The following is a 19,823-nucleotide window of genomic DNA, read 5'->3' as shown; positions in this document are numbered from 1 at the left end:
GTCGTACACGTTTGAAAAGCTGATTCTCGGCAGTATACGTGGGAACAACGAAGGCGTGAAACATATGAATTTCAAGAGTGTGTTTCACGTTGCCTCTTTGCCTCGAAGTTGTATTTATTTAACGATATTCGACGGCTAAATTTCGCAACGCCTGAATTGCTCCACTCACGCTTCACGAAATGACGAAACAATGGTGTGTTTCCGACAATGGAAAGCAAAACGGTTAGTTAATGGTCGATAGTCACGGGAAGAACAGTATAAAAAGCCGGGGAGGCCGAAAAATTCGTTCACGCTGAACAACTAATTGCACAATTTAAAGTGGGAGATAAAAAGAGAATTGGTCGAACTACCGGGGGAAACTAATTATTTTCTAATTATACGATAAATTAAACGAGCGCGCTGCGTTTGGCAACGATTTCGCTTGCTTGAACCGTATCGCGCGCTTATTTTCGTACTTCTGGGGCACAATGATTCTCAATTATTCCGTGTCAGCCCTGTACACGGGTGTTTCCAGGGGTAGCAATTACCAGTGGGGTGCTGCGTTACGATTCGGACAGTATCCAGTCCGGAAATCAACACCGTTTCATTTCATCTCCATTCACTTTTATTTCTGTTTTTTCCTTTCTTTTGTCACTTTGCACGGAAAGTTAATGCAATTTTTATTGGAGCGGATTCTTTTATCGTATTCGTTAAAGCTATTGTTCATTTCACTCCCGACAAGTTCACTGTATACTCGAGACGAATTATTTTAAACATCTGTTCGCAGCAGATTCCGAAGCTTCTGAAGAAGTTCCCCGATTATAGTTGATGTCTGGATTAAGACCCGTCCACGTGTAAAATCGAACGGTAGAAATCGGAGAAAAATGAACGAAATTACGCGCGCACTCAGTTCTGCCGCGGTGTTTCCAAGATTTTCGAAAATATGCGGAATAAGAGCTTCAGCTGCCGGATAAAGTCCAGACGAACCATTAACGTCCACGTCGGAGTAGGAGAATGACTAGAAATGTGCTGAAATAATGCGGTTACCGGGGCCGGGAAATCGAGTTAAACGTGGTCGGTTCCATTTTCACCCCGTTGTACAATTCTTCCTCTAGAATCTCCCTGAAAAACGCGAATAATACGTTCCAAGTGCTTTATGAACAGAAACTCAATGGATTCGACATCGAACAAAATGTTCTCCAATTATCATTACACAGGAACACCAAGGAAAAGTTAATCGAACGATTCCCTGGTAATCAATTCTGAATTCATAAGGGTGTTTTCAACCCCCGACCAAATAGGACGCCACAGTCACCTTTCTCAGTTACGGTTTCCATTACATCAAAAGTAACGGGAAAACAAACAAGAAAAAGCGATGAGAAGAGAAGCTTTGGGAAGAAACTTTGGGCGCCCGAAACATCAACGGGGCTAGGGGGGTTGGTGGAAGCTGTGCAGTGATTTTATTTCGCGGAGGTGCTCGCAATATCGCGAACTTTACGTCGTCGCGTTCATGTCCGCCGCAAAGAACACACCGCCGACACGCGTAGGCTCGAGGCCACGAGCACACGATCGCACTGCCTGGGAAACCCGCCCCCTGCCTCGTTCCAGCGAGGGTTTACAACCCCTTACGTGGAATCCAGGCTGACGGTGGCGCTGATATGCGGCCGCTTTAGCAGCTCGCTGATGAGCAGAGGTATGATAAAAAGCGTGAAAAATAAGCGACGACGACGACGACGACTAGGAATGGGTGGGGGTGGGGAAGGGGTTGAACGCACAGACGAGGCTCCGGTGAACGTACACCGGGTGTTCTCCTTCGACCGACACTTAACTTTTTTTCCCTGTCGCCCTCTTCAATTACGCGAGAGCAAACATAATTTTTCGCGTGTGAGAGGTGGGGTGGTGACACCGCGAAACGTAGAGGACTTTCGAAAGCCAAGTCGAGGAAGAGGATGGATTCGAAAAATTCGTTTCATTTATAAACTTTCCGGTGTCGATTTTCAGGATGGACCACCTAAAGGTAGCCACCTAAATATCTCCTTCGGTTGTGATTATATAACAAATATGTTGTATGTAATTTGAATGTTGTCACAGGACGAATACGGTACAAAGAATATTTTTTGTGTTTTTCCTTTACATACTGCATCTGACATTAAAAATCATTCAAAGATGTTAATGACGTGACCTCGAAGTGACCTGTGACACTCAAAATTGAAATTACAACATATTTTTGATATAATCACAACTAAAATTTTAGGTGGCTATCTTTAGGTGGACCACCCTGTATATACTGTTATCGATCGTCTATCAAACATCCCCATGGCTAAGGCAAGATTGCTAGTTAACCTTACTGATAAGTCCAACCAGCAGACCTAAGATGAAACGCTTCCCTTCCTTTCTCATATTCTTCATTAAAACCGCCACACCGTCGTCGATACGTCTCTCATCTCACGGCCGTCACGTGCATCTGGCACACGGTAAGAATTAATATTCAGCTGTGTACACCACGGTGCCTGGGCGAATGGTTCTCCGGATTCTCTGGGACGCGGTTTCGAAACTATGCGGATCGAGTTACGCGGGAACGAAGGAAATGACGAATTCCGGCATTTCGAATCGTGTTTGGCGAAACTGTCTCGAAGTCTGACTCGAGCTCGCGATACGGGCCGTAGTAGGAGTATCTGCGAAGTTATGCAAACGTGCAACGACGGAGTCGTTCGAAGAACCGAAATCGTACGCGATTCGTGTGGTTGAATCGGTTTCGGAATTTTGTAACGTCTCCGATTGCTTGCCGTTCTGCGAACTGTGATTGCTGAAGGCATAGAGAGAGAGAGAGAGAGAGTTTTTTATCGATCAGGTATTCATATAGTCAGTTTGGAGTCGGAGGTGTGGCTCAGCGAACGAATAATTCGAATGGAAAAAGAGTACGCGGGCGAAATTAAAGAAGCGTATTGTATTAACTTTCCCGTCGAAATGAAACTTATCCGGTCGTTCAGTTTACCCAGCAAAGGTGTCTAGAAATTGGAAGACTTTCTTGTAGAGTCGAAGTAAACGTTCCGCTTCCGGTGTACAAAGAGAGCCTTTAATTAAAGGAGCTGAAATAACGCCACGAGGGACCGTAGTCTCTCGACTTGGACCGACGATATAAATTCATCCGCGCGTGTATATCGTACAGACGAAATACCCAGTCCCTCAGAAATCAGCGGCACCCACTCATCGTGCATTCACTGAAGATCCACGAAGAAGTAGATTTCCCTCCGTTCGGGTGGAAAATAACCGCTTCACTTTTCAAATGCTCCTTTTATTCCGCTCGATTCGCGTCGAAAGGATGGAAATCATATCTCGACGAGCACATCGTTCGCTTATATTCGCCGTAACAAACCATGTATTCGGTCGGGAAAATGAGAGGGCGGTAGAATGTATCATCAGAATCCATCGACTAGTACTAAATAATAGTCGGCTATAAGTTCGAACGGGATTGCAATGGGAAAACTAGACCCCCGAGCGTTAACATTTGAACACGGTTACCATTACCGAGAAGAAGTTCTGTAACGGTAGTCGATCGCGGTGGTAAAGCTTAATGAACTATGGATGATACAGTTCGAACAATTGGCCGTTGATGTTCGAATTGTGAAGCTCGATGGTAGAAGGCCGGGCACGTCGAAACCGGTGCAGCTCGATCGATCGATCGATACTTTTGAAGTTAACGGTGTTCCACGATCGTTCCAAGGCGACGCGGTATAATGAAGCTAAGCTGCGCGATTAATACTGGAACTCAATCTGGAGACAGTGACGGTTAGAAGCGACGCAGAGCTCGAACGTACGTAACACGCACGCGAGTGGTAAAGCTTGTACACTCGATGAACCCGTTCAAGTGGTGAAGTTTAATCTGTGGGTCGTCAAATATCGAATTTCGTCCAATCAACGCGCTTATAGCCCCGAAGGCCGTAACTCTACGGTGCCGTGGTAACGAAGTTTGATCGACGCTCGGACGCGACGAAGTAGGTGTAGTGCTCGCGCAATTGGCGAAGTAATGAAGTATAATGAACGAGCAGGTGGTGGCGTGGAAATCGAGGGAAGTTCGATGAAAGACCGAAGTGTCCGAGTAGTACAACTCGAGCGTCAAACCGAGGCCAGCCAAGTAGCGAAGCTCAACCGTTCGGCGAACGTGCTCGACAAGAAACACACCCACTTTCGACGATAACTCGATAAATTTTCACCGGTCGTTTTCCACCACCGGGTAACTAATGGATTTTTGCTCTTTTCGGCCGCCGATAAAGGACCCCGCCCTTCGGGTACCGGTATCCGCGTGCGAGTACTCGCGACGGGCAACCGATTCTCCACTTGTTCCGACGGGGTAGTTCTGCGCTTGACTCTGAAATACGGTCCACCACCACACCTCCTTGCACGCCGACCGGGTAACTATTGTCCTTTTGCGTTGGTGACCTCACGTCCGTCCAGAGGAAATCTTTGTGAAAAAGACCGCGAGAATGGGGGCGGCTGGAGGGATCGGGAAGAGAGTCGATTTCGCGCGTCGCTCCCGCCGGATTTACGGCGCGAAATTGCACGGCAAAAGGCGAGCCAAAAGGGCGATTTAATCGACGGTGTCGAGCACGGGCATCGGAGGGCCGAGGGTGGGGGGAGGGGCCAAAACTTTTTCGTCGGTCTCTTAAGTACTCGAAACAGTTGCCAACACGCTACAGCTACCGCCGCCGCCGCCTTTCCATCCCCCTTGGAAGAAGGGGTAGGAAGTGCCGGTGGAAGAAGACAGAGCGGCTGGAAGGCGCAAAACAAAGTGCAAGGCGACGACGGTGTTGGAAAACGACGGGAAGAGGGGTTTCTCTCGACCGGCGGCGACGAAGAGAAGAGCTAAAGGGGGCGGTAAAGCGAGAACTGCCGTTGAAATGTCCTGTTGCCACCCCGTGTCACGGCTTGTGGCTGCCAAAACGGTCGTCGTCGTCTCGCTGTCGACAGATCGACGAGTCTGTCAACGATTTTTTCTAACAGCCTCTCATTTTCATTTTCCTGTCCTGAATATGTTCGTCAGCTTTCACGGAAACGGTTGCGTGAATTAGAACGTTTGACGCTTTCCACCGATGGTGCCTGTATCAATCGTTACAGTGTACTCGATTCAAGAAAATTTATTTGCAATTGTTCGTTATGTACACGAATCGAACAGTTCGCAATCTCACGGTGAACATATTTTGTCGAGAATTAACGACATTGATTAACCGGGCGAGCCTCTGGTCGCGTGTCGAAGTATATAAATTTCTCGAATGTACAATTCGCGGGGATAAAAGCGTCCGAGCTGAACTCGTCGCCGCGATATTTTCCGAATCTCCGAGGAACTTAATACGACTCTTGCATGCGTTGGCGCGACGCCAAAGGGGACCGATTGCCGCTGCCAAAGATACTCCCCCGGCTGAAAATTGGAAGCCTGGAAGTTATCGTTTTATTTACATTCGGGAGTTTCGTTTCAACGAGCATTATTTAAATCCCGTTGTTCCGCGCGGCGCGCGGCTCGACGGTACGATAAAACGGATCGACCAATAAAAACGGGATCAAGTCCAGGTTCCAAAGGGGTAAGAACTTAAGGTCCATCCGCGTGGGGGGAATTCTTGATCAGCGGCATCTGGCACGAGTCTAATGAAATTAATAGCACGGAAACGGAATGAATTTCATTGAAACGCGTTTCCAGTCTTCCTTATACGCGCGGATAAAACAACACGGTCAATCGGTCCCAACGAATCAAGCGGAATCCTCGCTGAATACGTCAAGTAGAATAAGATCATCACTGATCGGACGTTCTCCAGTAGTCGTTCATCGTCCGAATGTACGCTTCTTTCCCGTGAATCGGATCGCGTGATTCGGTTTGACGGTTCGATGCACGCGATCACCGGTCGTGATTGGCGAATAACTAACGGTCGATTTGAAAGGGCAAATCCCTTGCGCGCCGGCTATAATTTACTGCGGACGGACGGATGAGGGTAATAAGATCCCGGGGCGAAGTCACGTGAAGATCCGGTCGTGACGGGAATTGAATTTCTTCCACGGCGAGAGAATAGACGTCCCGGTGTCTCGGGACGCGTTCGGTTAAAAAGCGTTTCCCTTCTACCGCCAGACGTTAAGATGTCTCTCTTTCACCGCGACCTACCGGCCGGAGAACGCCCCCGTAAATTCGAGGCTTCGAGCGGAGAAGATCCTCGAGGCGTCGCATTTCGCGGAATGATTTTAATGCCGCACGCGGAGAAGCTTTCCGTGCGCGCTGGATTCCCCGACGTCGACGGAACACGGGATTCTCTTTTGTGGCTGTGACAGGGGCGTATATCGGTAAATAAGTGGCTGACGTGACCAGCCGACTGCTTCGGGACGAGGGGATCAAACTGGACCGAAATACGGGGGAGCACGTATGTCGGTGGGACGGTTGTCAGAGACAGCGTGTGCCGCGAGACTTCTTTCGAGATGAAAAAGGGGAAACTTTTCTGCGTGGCGAAGACACCGAGGCCTTTTCACGCCGTCGGAAAAGTCGACGACACGGAGGAATCTGAAACTTCGCCAATTCTTTTTGCAGTCTCGTCATGAGTACCCTTTGAACCGCCTTGAAACTTTGAACCGTGAATGCGTGCCGAATATCTTCCTTGTATACTCATATCAAATTTAACACTTCCAGAGTCTGTTTACGAAGTTTTGTTTAGTAACGAATGTATCACTGCTAAGAGTCAAAGCGACGTTTGTGCAAACGCACTTCCGTTTTGCCTTTGATCGCGTACTGCACGACGGTCGCTTCCTCGCTAATGAAACAGTACCGAGGAACAAATGAAATACTATACTCGTTGAAATTTTCCGCCAAAGAACGGAGAACCGAGCCTGAACATAATCCAAGCCCCAACGACCAAGTCACAATGCGATCCAGTGTATAAACACAAGAGAAACATCACCAAAGGAGCCCGCAGCGTGTTCAACGTGTCATCAAGCAGTACCTGGGAAGAAGGAAACGTACCGTTCAACCGACTGAAACAACCCGGATTTGATCGATAATGGTATCCTCCTCTCGAACGACGGTCGCGAGATCGATAACCAGAGATCTGTACTTTACCGGTAACCGAAGAAACTTTCTTCACTTCGAGAGAAAAGAGAGAGTAAAAAAAAAAAGAACACCTCGCATCCGACTGCAGTTACACGCGAAGACAGGGAAGGAATGCTTCGGCCTGGGTAGCTGATTGATCGACCGAAGGGAATCCACGATAGCCAGAGACGTTTCACCGGGAATGATAGATCACCCGCGTCTCTCGCACGATCGCCAATCCCTCCCGATCGTTTCCTCGTACGTACGATCAATCTGACCCCGCACAGGGGGATGATTCACGGACAAGGCATCCGTTCCTCGTCACGGGAACGACTTCCTTTAAAGTATCGGTCGCCTCGTTTGCATAATCGTTCGTCGTTTCCCGCGCGCGCACAGTACGGGACGAGTAAGAGAACGACACAGAAACGACTGCGAAAAGATAGCGCGCCAGGGAACAACCCCGTCGAAAATGAAGACGAAACGTCGCGAACGGGACTTTAGTTGTCGGATGCCCGACAACAGCGGTACATTTCTTTCCCTTCTCTGCAACGATCCACGTTTCACTCGGAGCTACGAGACGTGGCACAAGAATGAAGGGTTTGGCCCATTGGACGGTGGAAAATGAGAGAGACTCGTGTGACTCACGACTAGCAAGAATTCGCCCCTCTAATTTATCCTACGTTTGTTGTGCACACACTATCCACCGTACCATTGCGCTTCCATCCCTAATTCAGCCGAGGGTGCCAAGTGATATTCCCAGGTCTGGCGAGAACTTTCTTACAATTTTGCATCCCTCTGCCGGCTGGCGAGAACGTTCAACCCTCTCTCGCCCGCCCTCTCCTTCCTTGTTCGCGTCCGAGTGTCACCGCGTCACCCTCGTCATTGTTCTTTCTTTTTTTTTTTCTTTTCAATTTTCGCGTCCAGGTTTTTGTCTGCGGCGCTCACGTTTCCCGTGGTCGTTTTTTCCGCGCTCGCAGCAACCGTACGCGAAGACTTGGGTGATTGCTCTATCCACGGACCAGAGTTGATATTGAGAGCAGAGAAATTCGGTGGGAAAAGCATCTGTAGACACCGGCGGTGTCTCTTTAATGCAACGAGAAGGTTACTAACTCCTTCCACCTCGAATCTTCTTTTTGTTGTGTTTTCTATTTATACAGTTCTACCTTTAGGTGCTCTGATGCTTTATTAGAGACATAAATTCTGACTAAAATAAACAACCGACTACCAGAATCCACTTCGTGTACTCGTCCATTAATTTAACCCTGATATCGCCATTAATTTCGGGAGGGGGGTGGTTGGTGCGGGGGTGGGGTATCGCGGAGGGCCATTGCTCGCGAGGCACTTCGAATTTCCCTTCGAGAAACCGCGGGCACTCTAAGTCGGATATCAATCTTCACCTCGAGCATTTTCGTCGCGAAGTAGAATTCCACGAGCCATGGCCAGACATACCGGCGACAAGGAATTTCGCGTCCAGATTGCTGGCATCCCCGAGCGTACAGATCATGGAAACGATATTCCGGGTCGTGCGCGATTTGGCGACTGTTCTCCCGTTCATTCGATCGTACCCGGGAACCACCTATGCAAATGCTCCGCCCCTAACCCCTTGGCAGGAGGGGAAGGGGTGTCGAGGGCATAAAACAATCGCGACCCGAATTGTCCTGGTTGAAAAAGAGAGATCCAGCCTGGGCGACGTGGTGGACGCTCGCCTCGTGTCCCACCGCCTCGGGTATCGTGTAAACGGTTGTTCAGCTGAAACTGGAGCCCTGAATTTTCCCGATCGGGTGGAAGAGTGTGGCGATTATTTTGCGACAGGGAAACCGTATGCCCGAGTACGGAAACTCGATACGGTTTCGTTTGGAGTAATTGTAGATGTTACGAAATTGTTTCAAAGAAACAGATGATTCGTTCGAAAATTTCGCGGAATTCTTTCTCATTCGTCGCTGTAAGAACTCTGAATATTCACCTTCTAATTGCCACCCACTCCCTGTCATTCAGCACAGAGTGATCAGAATACGCCATCTTGCGAGTAATTAAACTTTCCATGATAGGTAAACGAACGTTTCACAATGATGTCGATAATCGACCCTCTTGGTCGCTGACGCGACCGTCGCCCAGGGGTTAACATACCCTTGTTGACGCGCGTATAAACTTGAGGGATTGTCGTTTAAGCGGGTTAAGTGTAACGAGGTTTCGAGCAGCCCCACGAAGAAATTTAATTATCGGCACGGGGTGAAACAATAACGACTTACTTGGAAGGGGGAGGGTGTTGCGCAACCACCCCTCGATTAAGGGATGGAACACGAGCTATCGACGGCAACCCCCTCCCCCAACCTGTGAAAAGTAAAAGTTCAAGACTCTTGTAAAATCGAAACAGGTCTGGTCCGTGAAGAACGGCGAATGAAGTTTAATTAATTCCGTTGAACCTAATTAAATCCGTAATGAAATGGTTACAAATATATAATTTCATGGGAGAGAATGTAATTACTTTGCGCGACTGGCATGAGAAACTATTTCCAAACAACGGTACATGTAACGTAATCCGAATATTACACTAAGAGGCGTGTCTGACCACACACTGGAACACTCTACTTTATCGTAGAATTCTATTTCCTAACCTCGTTGCTGGAATTGCTACATTTTCGAAACACAGTGTCCCCGTTCAAATGGTAATCTTCGCTGCATTCCAACTACAGTGCATCGAAAATCGTAGAAATCATAACAACAAAACAATACAACAACGGTCTTCGTTGAACCGCTAATTTCTCAGCTTGTATCTCGAAGACGGAAGAACTGTCGATGTAATTGCGTGACGATATCGATAAAACAAAAGGACGTAGAAAATTGCACAGATGTTACCCATTCTCCATTGCACATTCTAATTTCATCTCGTTAATTAATTCCTTCGAGTCCGAAATAAGCACAGCGGTGAACGAAGCGTTCGCGATCGAACCGCAAAAACGTGGCGCGGCAGTTTGCATCGCGACAACGCGAATCCAGCATCGTAGTTTGCATCGGGAATATTCCAGCTGGCCATCTGCCGGTCAATTACAGTCTCAATTTCGCCGGGGACAGAGTTCCATCCCTCTGAAAGAGCAGCCCTTTGGCGACCACAGTCGCCGAGAGAAAGAGAGGGAGACAGAGAGAACAGTGGGAAATTTCGCAAGCGAACCGGACGGTTGTTCAAAGTCATTTCCGACTGCAGTTCCCGTAATTGTTTCAATTCGTTACCATTCAAAATTCTCGCCAAGAACATACATTCTCTTCCTGGATGGTTCGAGCGGAAAAACACGGAATTCCGTCCAAAGTATTCTGAAACCGCCTCGTATCCAGGCGAGAGACGATGTAACTCTTAACCGTTGACGATTGCTAGCGCGCATTTACCGGGCGACAGCTTAATCAAAACGTCGAATACGCTTTTTCTCCTCCCTCCACCGCATATGTTCGGTGCGGGGCCGTCGAAAGCCGTCGGGGAAGACGCGAGACTTGGGACAATTCCGTGAAAGTTCAGTTTTCGGTAATCGAGAGCCATCGCATAAAGGTCGATGACATCTATTCCCAGCAGCCATAATTCACCGTCGTCTTTCTAGCTCCCGTCGAAAGTTCTCCAACTTAGATTAGCGATTCAATTTGGCTCGGCACTAAATCATCCTCAAAATCGTTTTTTAATCGGTACAACGTGTAACGAGCTGAACCGGTTCCTGGTTCCCTTGTCCCACCTCCCCTAAAAAGCTCCCGACAAAATGGATTCGCTTGAGGATAGAAATCACCTGAAATCCTTCGTAGAACCGAAAAGCGAGTATCTCGTTGACATTCGGTTCCGACGTGTCCCGAGTGGAGCGACAGCTCGAATTCGGCAACTTCAAAATCTCTCGATAATCGAGGGGAATTCGCGATCCATTTACAGAAAAGCAACGACCCGTAATTCGACTCACGCCCCGGGCGGAAACTGACTCGCTGCATCGTCGAAGGGACGCAATCGGAGCCTTTGCCAGCACGGAATTGAATTTTACGACACCGTTGGCCAATCAATTCTCGGTCCTGATGGAAGTACCCTTTCGCGCGACGCCGTCGTAAATAAGTTTATTTATCCATAATGCCCGCGCGCGCGCGACGTCGGTATCGATCGCGCCGTGGACGGCCCACCCTTCCTCACCGGGGAAACAACCGGCTCGTAATTACCGGTTCGTTTTACTTGCCGGCTAAATCGCCGCGATAATTCTCGGGCTGTCGTTCACGATACCGTTTGCCCAACCCGGCTTGGCTTATTGGACCATCAACCCGAGTTTTGTATCGCCATTGGGTTCGCGGCATCACACCAGTACGGAATTCTGGGGCTACAAAGTTCACGGTGGTATCGCGACCCCTCCGCATGATTTAAGAGTGGCTCGCTGTACAGAGCGTTTCATGATACGCGGGCTTTGCATACCAACGAATCGTATAACAAGGATTCAGGAAACAATGATAAACGACGTTAAGACGAACGCACCCTCCCTTTTCCCTTGTCTTTCGTAATGTACACGAACGTTTCAAGAGGGCCGCGGGGGTGAGGGGCAATGGAAGAGGACCAAAAAAAAAGTTAAGGAGGAAAAGAAGATAAGAACAGCGCTCTTTTGTGAAACATAATTCGTATTCCAAGTGCGAGCGGGCCGTTCATCCGCCGCCAGCAGCTGGGGAGGCCTTTGACGTCTCTCTCTCCCGCTGACACCCTCTCGCGCCCTTTTTTTCTCATTAAGGATCGCCGCGCGTTTGCAGGGGGAGAGGATAGAGGCGTGCGGCAACACTCGTTTCTTTTTTCCTCTCTTTCTCGCCTGCGTGATTAATTAAAACGACTTTTTCGCGAGCTAACGAGGGAACGCGAGGCTGCGACATCTGATGGACGTGGGGGGAGGACTTCGCGTTGGTATCTTGCGCGAAACGTGTCGACGTTCCATCAACTCGAACAGGGGTCCCCGTGGTATCCTCGATGCCCGAAATTTCGACGGGAATGAAGCTGCCTAGCACACGGTGATTTTCCTTTGCTGGTAGACATCGATTTCATGCTGTATTCCGCGTAACGATAACTCGCGGAACAAACTGCTTCGATTCGAATCGCCGACGCGTGAACGTCATTTACCAGATACTACGTGAAACACGTCGTCTCGAGGGGGGAGGCGTTGCTACTGATAAACAAGAATACGAGTGACAGAAAGGCTCGGGAGACGGGGGCTCGCTTCAGCGACACGGAAACGTCGAAGATCGCGCGGGCATGTAGACGCAATATGTTTCCCTCCCGTGTTGGGGGCGTCCGCCTCGAACTTCCTCCCCTCCCAGTCACATTCCCACCCCCGGCAGACTCTTCTCCCGCTTCCCACACACGTCGTTCGCCGGTCGTTTTTATTTCTCTCACGCTGCGTACGCCGAGAGCACACACAGAAAGCGAGAGAGAGGAACGGTTTCAATAATAGTACATCATTGCATTTTCTCCACGAAATAGGAAATTTTACTTTTCCCCGTGTGCTCAACTCATCCTCCCTAGACCCCCACTGCTACGAGACACGACCAGAGTGGAAGGGGAAGTGAAACGATAGGATGGAGGTGCACCGAAGACGCGGGGAGTTGAAATCGAGAGACCAGGGGGTTGGGGAGGATTCTTCTTATTTCGAAAGACGCTATTCACCGTACGGCCCCGTTCGGCGGGAACCGAGAGTGAACACACCGATTCTTTAAACCGTTTCCAAGGTGATTTATCTTTACCGTAAGAGGTAGAACCAACGACTGTTGGGACGAATTGTTAACTCCCATCATAGGATACGGTAATGCAACAAAGTCTGAAGGATCAGACGACCGAAGAAAAATTCTAGTCCCTGTATCTCCTATTTTGATCCGAGGAGCACAATCTACATCGGACTCACCATCACAACATCCCTACACAACCCCCTTTCCGTAACCGGGTCAAACCGTTCCCATCTGTGTCGTGTATCGCGGCCGTGCACGTTCGCGTTTCGACAATGAAACATCCAGACGCGAATGTAAGCCGGAACAGGAAACCAGAACACGCTATTCTGCAAGTCTGCGCGCGAGCGTGACTACCTGCAAACCAGGGACCCCGATGCCTCGGCAACCGTCCAAAATGCAAAACTGCTACGGATGTGTTCGTCCTTTCGCGGCCACGCGTGCCCTCTCACTGACAATTTTCGAAAAATAGTCACGGCCCCACTTCGTCCGGTAAACAACACTAAATTTCTATGCTCCATGGTTCAAGCTGCGTGTAGTTCCCAGTGTTTCACCGAGCTGAATCGTTGCCTGGCAACCAAGGACACGGGCATTGGGTTGCCACTGGTGACACGTTGGATTAGCTGGTCGCGGATTGATTGTTATCGGGACTTGGGACGGTACTCGCGAAGCGTTACACGTGTTCACCGAGGTGTCGATAGGTCTACTCGTGTTTACTATTCGTCGATCTTAGGAGGATCGAGAACGTCCTCGGATTGTCGGACATCGCGTAATCGAACGGAACATTGCGATATACGTGTAAACTCTGCGCGGCAAATGAACTGGAGCTAAATAGAGATCACCTCGCATCCGTGAAACGTTCAAGAGAATTAACTGGATCTCGGGAAGGATAACTGACTAGTCCGCGGATCGTTAATAACAGCGGTCAAGATAGACCGCGAAAAGAATGGGAACGATTACGTTTCCGCTGTAATCGGACAACTTGAACGTCTGTAAAGCGCGAGCCCCTTTCTTCACCGGACCTCCCTTCCTTTATCTTCCGCACCCTGGAATATAGGTCAGAGCCCGAAGAAAAATGAAAGAACCAAGCCAGACCGAATTTCGAAAGCCCGTCTAGAAGGTGAGCCGCGTGAAATATTCAGAGAATTTCCTCCGTTTCTCCTAGCGTTTGATGGTTCCACTCTCCACTGTCTACTCTCTCTCTTGTGTTTCAGAATTTCATCTCTACAATTCCTCTCTTTTCATCCACCTCCTCTCTCTTTCTTTTCCCGCCGACCAGGTCGATACGCGTTGTTCCCGTATTCAAAGATGCACTAACGCGGTTTCGAGGGTATTTTACGACGCGAATGACACCGAAGCCGAGGCTCTGCACGCTCGTAATCGTTAAGATACGCGAGAATGCAAGTCTCAGCGTCTACAGAGCTCGATTTCATGGGCGGAACCACGGAGCTTTCTCGCTTCAAATCCAAGGTGACGCGTTCGAAAATTCATTGTACAATAAATCCTCGATGAGTGCCCGAATGTTCCTCGCTAATAACAGGGAGAGATCGCCAGGTGTAACGCAGACTTTAATGAGGTACAGCAAAGCGACAGAGCTCAGAATTCTGATGCCAATTGTAGTTGTTTAATCTGCATATGGCCATTAGTTTATGAAATATTTCATGTTTAGTGCCTTCGAACACTCATCGAGGATTCACCGTAGTGTACGTGAAACTTGGAATCTGGATGAAAAATTCAAAGATTAACCGAAATGGATCGAGTGACCTGGAAATTCTCCCCGGGGCGCCTCGATTACCAAGTTCGAGCCGTTGTCTTTGAAAGCCCCCCTGGAACAATGGCCGACGTTACTTTCCAGGCTCGAAGCGGCGTCCCTCGCGGATCGATCGATCTCGACGCGCCTCCACGAGCCGAAAGGAGTAGAGCACGCGGAACCGCATTTAATAATAGGCTTGTGTGTGTATGAACTTCTGCTCACGGATGTTTAGGAGGACCTCAACGGCGGAAGGACTCTCGACGTCCTCGTCGGCTCCGGGGGGATGGCACTTAGATGTGGCTCCTTTCGCAGTCTCTACCCTTTTGTGACGCAACGGCGCGGCGGCGGCGGTGTGCTTGTTGCGCGCTTAAACAAGTAACTTCATAACGCTGCCTGGCGAAAACTCGCGCGCGCTTCGTCAACGACACGTAGCTTGCGACAATTTGCAAACGTCGTTTCTTTGACGCCCCATCCCACACTTCGTCTTCCGCGCCGCCGGAATGATTGGAAGCAACTTTGTAACTCATTTCCCTGGGAACTGGCGCCGTTCACTTTCGAGGAAAGGCTAATATATTCAGACATTCCAGACAACAGTCTGAAACCATTACACTCGTATCGTTTTGTAGTACATGTTTGCTCTCCTACTACCATTTCTCCTCCTTTTGCTTCAATACTTCTGCTTTCCGCGTTGTTCCGTAATCATTTATTTGTACCAAGTGATTCCTTCCGCTAATTATTAGGTGTACAAGGTAATTCATGGTCTTGAAAATATTCCCCGTCACTTTCTACATATTCACGCCATTTCTCAGCTGGCGAATCCTCCCTCGAAAAGAATTCTGGCGGTGTTGAGTCACTAATTAATTGTTTAACACGGAATTAATTTGTACACCTGATAATAGTGACGAAACATTTAGCGTATCTCTAAAAGCGTATTCACCAAGAACAATAACTCAGACGCCACCGAATCATTCGTCGTGCTTACAAGCTCCCGTTCTATATGCAATCCTTACGAGTTCGAAAACCGTTTTTCATCCCCCGTCACGCAAAAACCGCGCGATCCTGCTCGACGAAGAAAGCGTTCCCGCGGCGAGATACAAATGGTGCTTCATCATCGACCAGCATTAACGCGGATCAACGATACAAAGGAACGCTCTACCACGGAACAGGGGAAGCCACTTAATCTTTCGTTCAGTGTCCCGATCGAGGAAAATAATTTCACGGGAGCGTCCTTCCGTATTCGTCGGGCTGCCGGACGGGGTTCACGGTTCGCGGCCAAGTATTTTAGAGTTCGAAACGAATTCCCGGAACTTACGGATTCGATTATTAGTTCGTGGTCGTCGTTCCGTGGGGGGCAAAACTTGCAGGCACCTCTCACCGTTCGTTCGCGCGTCCTAGCTTCGACGCGAAGGAATTGCGAGCGCAGGCGGCCGTGTGATTGCGAGTCTCTCTGTCTTTGTTCCGTTCTCGGTGGGACGAAAAGTTCGACGCGGAAGATCTCGCGCGTTAAGCGAATCCCGAAGTCTCTCCGGCCTCTTCCATTAGGCTGAAACGTCGAACTCGATACCGGGGGAAACAAAGAAGTTGACTCGAAGTGGCTTTCGCCGTGACAGAAGACCATTCCCCTAGCGCGTCTTCACTTTTACTCGTGTAATCGACGAGCATTTTTAAGAATCTTATGACGATCGTGACCGTTAATGAAAATCATTCCGCGAATGGTCGGAGATACAATTTGAAAGTGTGTAATTGAGAAAGAAATTTAATTGATATTACATCGAGATATCACCCCTTAAAGTCGCGTCTCAACCGATAAAAAAAACACGTATCCCTTAATTTTGATTGCTAAACAGACATACGAAGTTTCATCAAAACCGGAGAGGGACATTTCCATGCCTTTTCATGTTAGTACATTACGGAATCCGTGTATCGGACAATTAATCAAAGTGAATCTGAAAAAGGTGAATGTATCCGTATTACTGGTATAGTATTCAATGTGGCATCCATGAAAGCCCAATAGTTAGTACTATCTGTCGTATATCGCGAAGCTTTGTGTCGAAATTGATAAGCCAGTCCCCCCTTTGATTTCGAATTCTCTCTACTCGATACTATGCTACTTAAACATTCAAAAGTTTTCTATTTTCTCGATAAGGGCTCCCTTTTTGCATACCCGATCGTATCGAACAAAATTGAGCACCGTTAAACGCGGCTCGTACGAATCAAAATCAGCAGCTTTTTCGCAAGGATCATGAGTACTTGTAGTATATCGAAACATTGTTCTAGGTAAAATATCGACGAGTGCATCGAAGGAACAAATTTTTCGATTGTACATCGTATAACGAAGAGGGCGGGAGGGGGTACAATTGCGATGGAAAATCGGAAAATAAAACGAGATTCTTTTGCTGATTTTTCAGTTCGTTTTGTGGACAGCTCTCCACATTGTGTAGTTCGGGGTGGCTGGATACAGATCATGAATAATTTTCACGCGTGTTACATCCCCTGTTGTGTTCGCTACGGTTTTTAATTGTCAGGGATTACGAATTTAATGTCAAGCCGCAGAAATAAAGCAGACAGAATACAGCATTGTCGGCCAATTTTTTTAGAGAGCACTGTTGTATAAGATAAAAATTAAAAAAAAAAAAAAAGGTAATGCCTACATAATCGTATTCTGCTAATCGTATATTACTAGCTGAAATGTTAAATCAATTCCAACGACTATTCATTACCCGACTCGAAACTGGCTGGGTAAACTCGTAAAAAAAAATTTTCCACGACGCGAGAATGACATAGAACTGATTCTAATAACGTCGATTCGTCTTTCCATCACGACAGTTCGCGACACGGGGAATAATTTACGTGGAGGTGGGAGAGACGAAGGTTACGCGACCGGATAACCTTCGTTAAGTTCTCACTAATTAATAACATGTCGAAATGGCTCGGTACGCGGACTGGCCATTAATTTCCAGCAGCATCCAGGGACATTGGTAATAGCTATTCCCATCCGATAATCGAGCAAAGCGTTTCTCACGTTCTCATTCTTTTTTCATTCGATGGTCCTAATGGTGGACATCGATGAATCGTGAGTATTTCGATGATTCGATAATATCTTGATCCGTGTGATCAAAGGGACACTGTATACTACGTAAAACAAGAGAACATACTCTCATTCTCCGCAACAGTGTAAAATTCTTTTTAATCAAGTAGTACGAGTCAGTATACGTCAGACGAGGATAATTCTACAGGAAACTCCATCTATCCCAAGTAAGGTCTTAAGGGAACAGTAGAAACTCCGAAGTTCTCCTTAGTCGTAGTACCACGAGTCAATGTATGTCAGACAAGTGTCGGTTAGAGGGGCTTAATCGTATTCTATTATGCAGAGCTTTTCGTTCGACGCGCGCCGAACTTTTCGGAACGTGTATTCAGCCCACGGTCCTCGATACTGCAGAACAAGGGGAGGAGGACTGTTCCGACTGGTAAGCGGATAAACGATGAATTACTCACCCATGGCGGGCGCGTATATGTTCAAGTAGAGGCAATCCTCGCTCTGATTCCGTAGATGAGGCAGCAGTCTCTTCAAGTACTCGAGTCGACCTTTCGGCATACGCTCCAATGCTTCTTGCTCATTCGAGATGTCGGGCAGCTTTTGGGGGCAAACTGGACCGACCGAGTCCGATAATCTGTAAAGAGGGATTCGCTGGAGTCCACTCATGCGTGACGACGCGGATAAATCGAACGGCGCCGCGGCCTCGCGATACGAAATGGTGGGGAACCGCAACGAGGGAACGATTACTGGGAATTCCATGCTTACGACCATCCCCGTTACAATTTCGATGGAACGAGGATTTCGATTTTCTACAAGAGTCCCGACACACTTCGGTGTACGCTGATTAAACACCGTTCCGTTCCACCCGGTATGATAAACAGGTCAGTTGTCCTACAGCGATACCGAGCACACAGCAAGGTCGACGTAGTACGACACCGAGGAGGGGGGACTGTTTCGTCGAATGTATTCAAATGCATTTTTATTCCGGAGAGCGGCGCGGAATGACAGGGTGGTGAGTATGAAAGGGCGTGCAAGGCTGAATACTTGAACGAGTTTCAAAGGAACAGCTTGACATAACTTTGCAGGAAATATGCCGGCGGAATACGTTTACGAATCCGCGCATTAAGAGGATTCCGACAAGCAGAATATACATTCCATGAAAGTCAAGCTTCTTGTAAAATTTCCGTCCCCCTTTTTAATGTTAGAAGATCGCCCGCCGCTCGTTCCCCATTCGGGATATTCGGATATTATATTCAACTAGCTAATGGTCCATTGGCTTGTCACTAATCAAAGGTGACGAGGACTCGTTTAAATTACAGACATCCTCCGAATCGTACAACTATCGCCTCCATCGGATGTATGTATTCACAAGAAAAATATGATAGCCCAAGAAACCGATTTTTTGGCCCCGTATTCACCCTTTCTCAGCGAACAAAGAGTTCGACGATCTCCTACGCGCAACGCTCGGAAGGGCTGTACACGGAACGGGGTCGGAAGGAAATCTCGAGCTCACCTGACTCCTTCCCACGGGCTGGGCGCTCTGGTCGGCGAGAATCTGTTACCGACCACCGGCGGTGTGGCGTACGGTATACCGAGGTAGACGTCGATTGGCTTGAGGAATTTCGCGTCCTCGAAGGACCGTACGACCCCCTGCACCTCGCCGTACCGTGTTTGGACGATCCGTGGATTCAGCTTGCTCTTGATCGAGAGCGAGAGGGTGGGCGGTGCAATCAGACAGACGAGAATCAGGAAGAGTTCCATCTTGCTCGGCCGGCCCTACCCCCCGCGCGTTTCCGCCACGATTATCCTGCGACCTAGCCCCGTCGCGCGCGCGCACACACACACACGTGGGTTCCGTATACGCGCGCACTACTTCACGAAATCGGTATCGATCACCTGTCTCCGCGGCGATCGCTCTTCATTTAGGCCTACTCGAGCGCCAAACGCGCGACACCCCGACGCAAGCTTGCGGTTTTCCCTGAAATTTCAATCGCAAACGGTATCGTTCACCCTTCGATCTGGCACTGGGTATCTTTGTGAATTTCTATTGGAACATCATTTATTTTCGGTGCTTCGTTTCTCGTTGGAGGTGTAGAAATTTATTACAATATTTCAGACCTCGTCCTTCCTGGGGGAGAGGGTTAAAGATCATCGATTGATACTGTAAATAGGAAAGTAGCACCAGGGCGTGGTCTGGATCTATCTCGGCCCCTCTGGTTTCATATTCTCATCTTGCGCCGGATATTTTCATCTCTGGCTCGTCGATGCGAGATAAAGCGAAA

The 19,823-nt window shown here is 48.5% G+C and overlaps 1 protein-coding gene across 1 annotated transcript; it reads right to left on the bottom strand.

Annotated features, from left to right (window-relative positions):
* Window positions 1-17,991: 17,991 nt before the first annotated feature.
* Window positions 17,992-19,349, bottom strand: LOC107191485 (neuroligin-2-like). The gene is made up of 2 exons (XM_015580547.1): window positions 19,055-19,349; window positions 17,992-18,175 (listed from the first exon to the last, which is right to left on the bottom strand). The coding sequence occupies exons 1-2, from the start codon at window positions 19,300-19,302 to the stop codon at window positions 17,992-17,994; spliced, it is 432 nt and encodes a 143-aa protein (XP_015436033.1). The 5' UTR covers window positions 19,303-19,349.
* Between the last annotated feature and the right edge of the window lie 474 nt (window positions 19,350-19,823).

This window comes from Dufourea novaeangliae, unplaced genomic scaffold (genome assembly GCF_001272555.1).
Source record: "Dufourea novaeangliae isolate 0120121106 unplaced genomic scaffold, ASM127255v1 scaffold228, whole genome shotgun sequence".
NCBI lineage: Eukaryota > Metazoa > Arthropoda > Insecta > Hymenoptera > Halictidae > Dufourea > Dufourea novaeangliae.
This window is presented reverse-complemented; position numbering and strand designations above follow the sequence as displayed.

What these genes read in the sequence shown, in the direction of transcription:
- LOC107191485 (XM_015580547.1), bottom strand. Translation starts at nt 19,302, where the DNA reads ATGGAACTCTTCCTGATTCTCGTCTGTCTGATTGCACCGCCCACCCTC. An exon ending in AGCCCGTGGGAAGGAGTCAG is followed by an intron (nt 18,176 to 19,054) that starts GTGAGCTCGAGA and finishes CCCTCTTTACAG; the next exon opens with ATTATCGGACTCGGTCGGTC.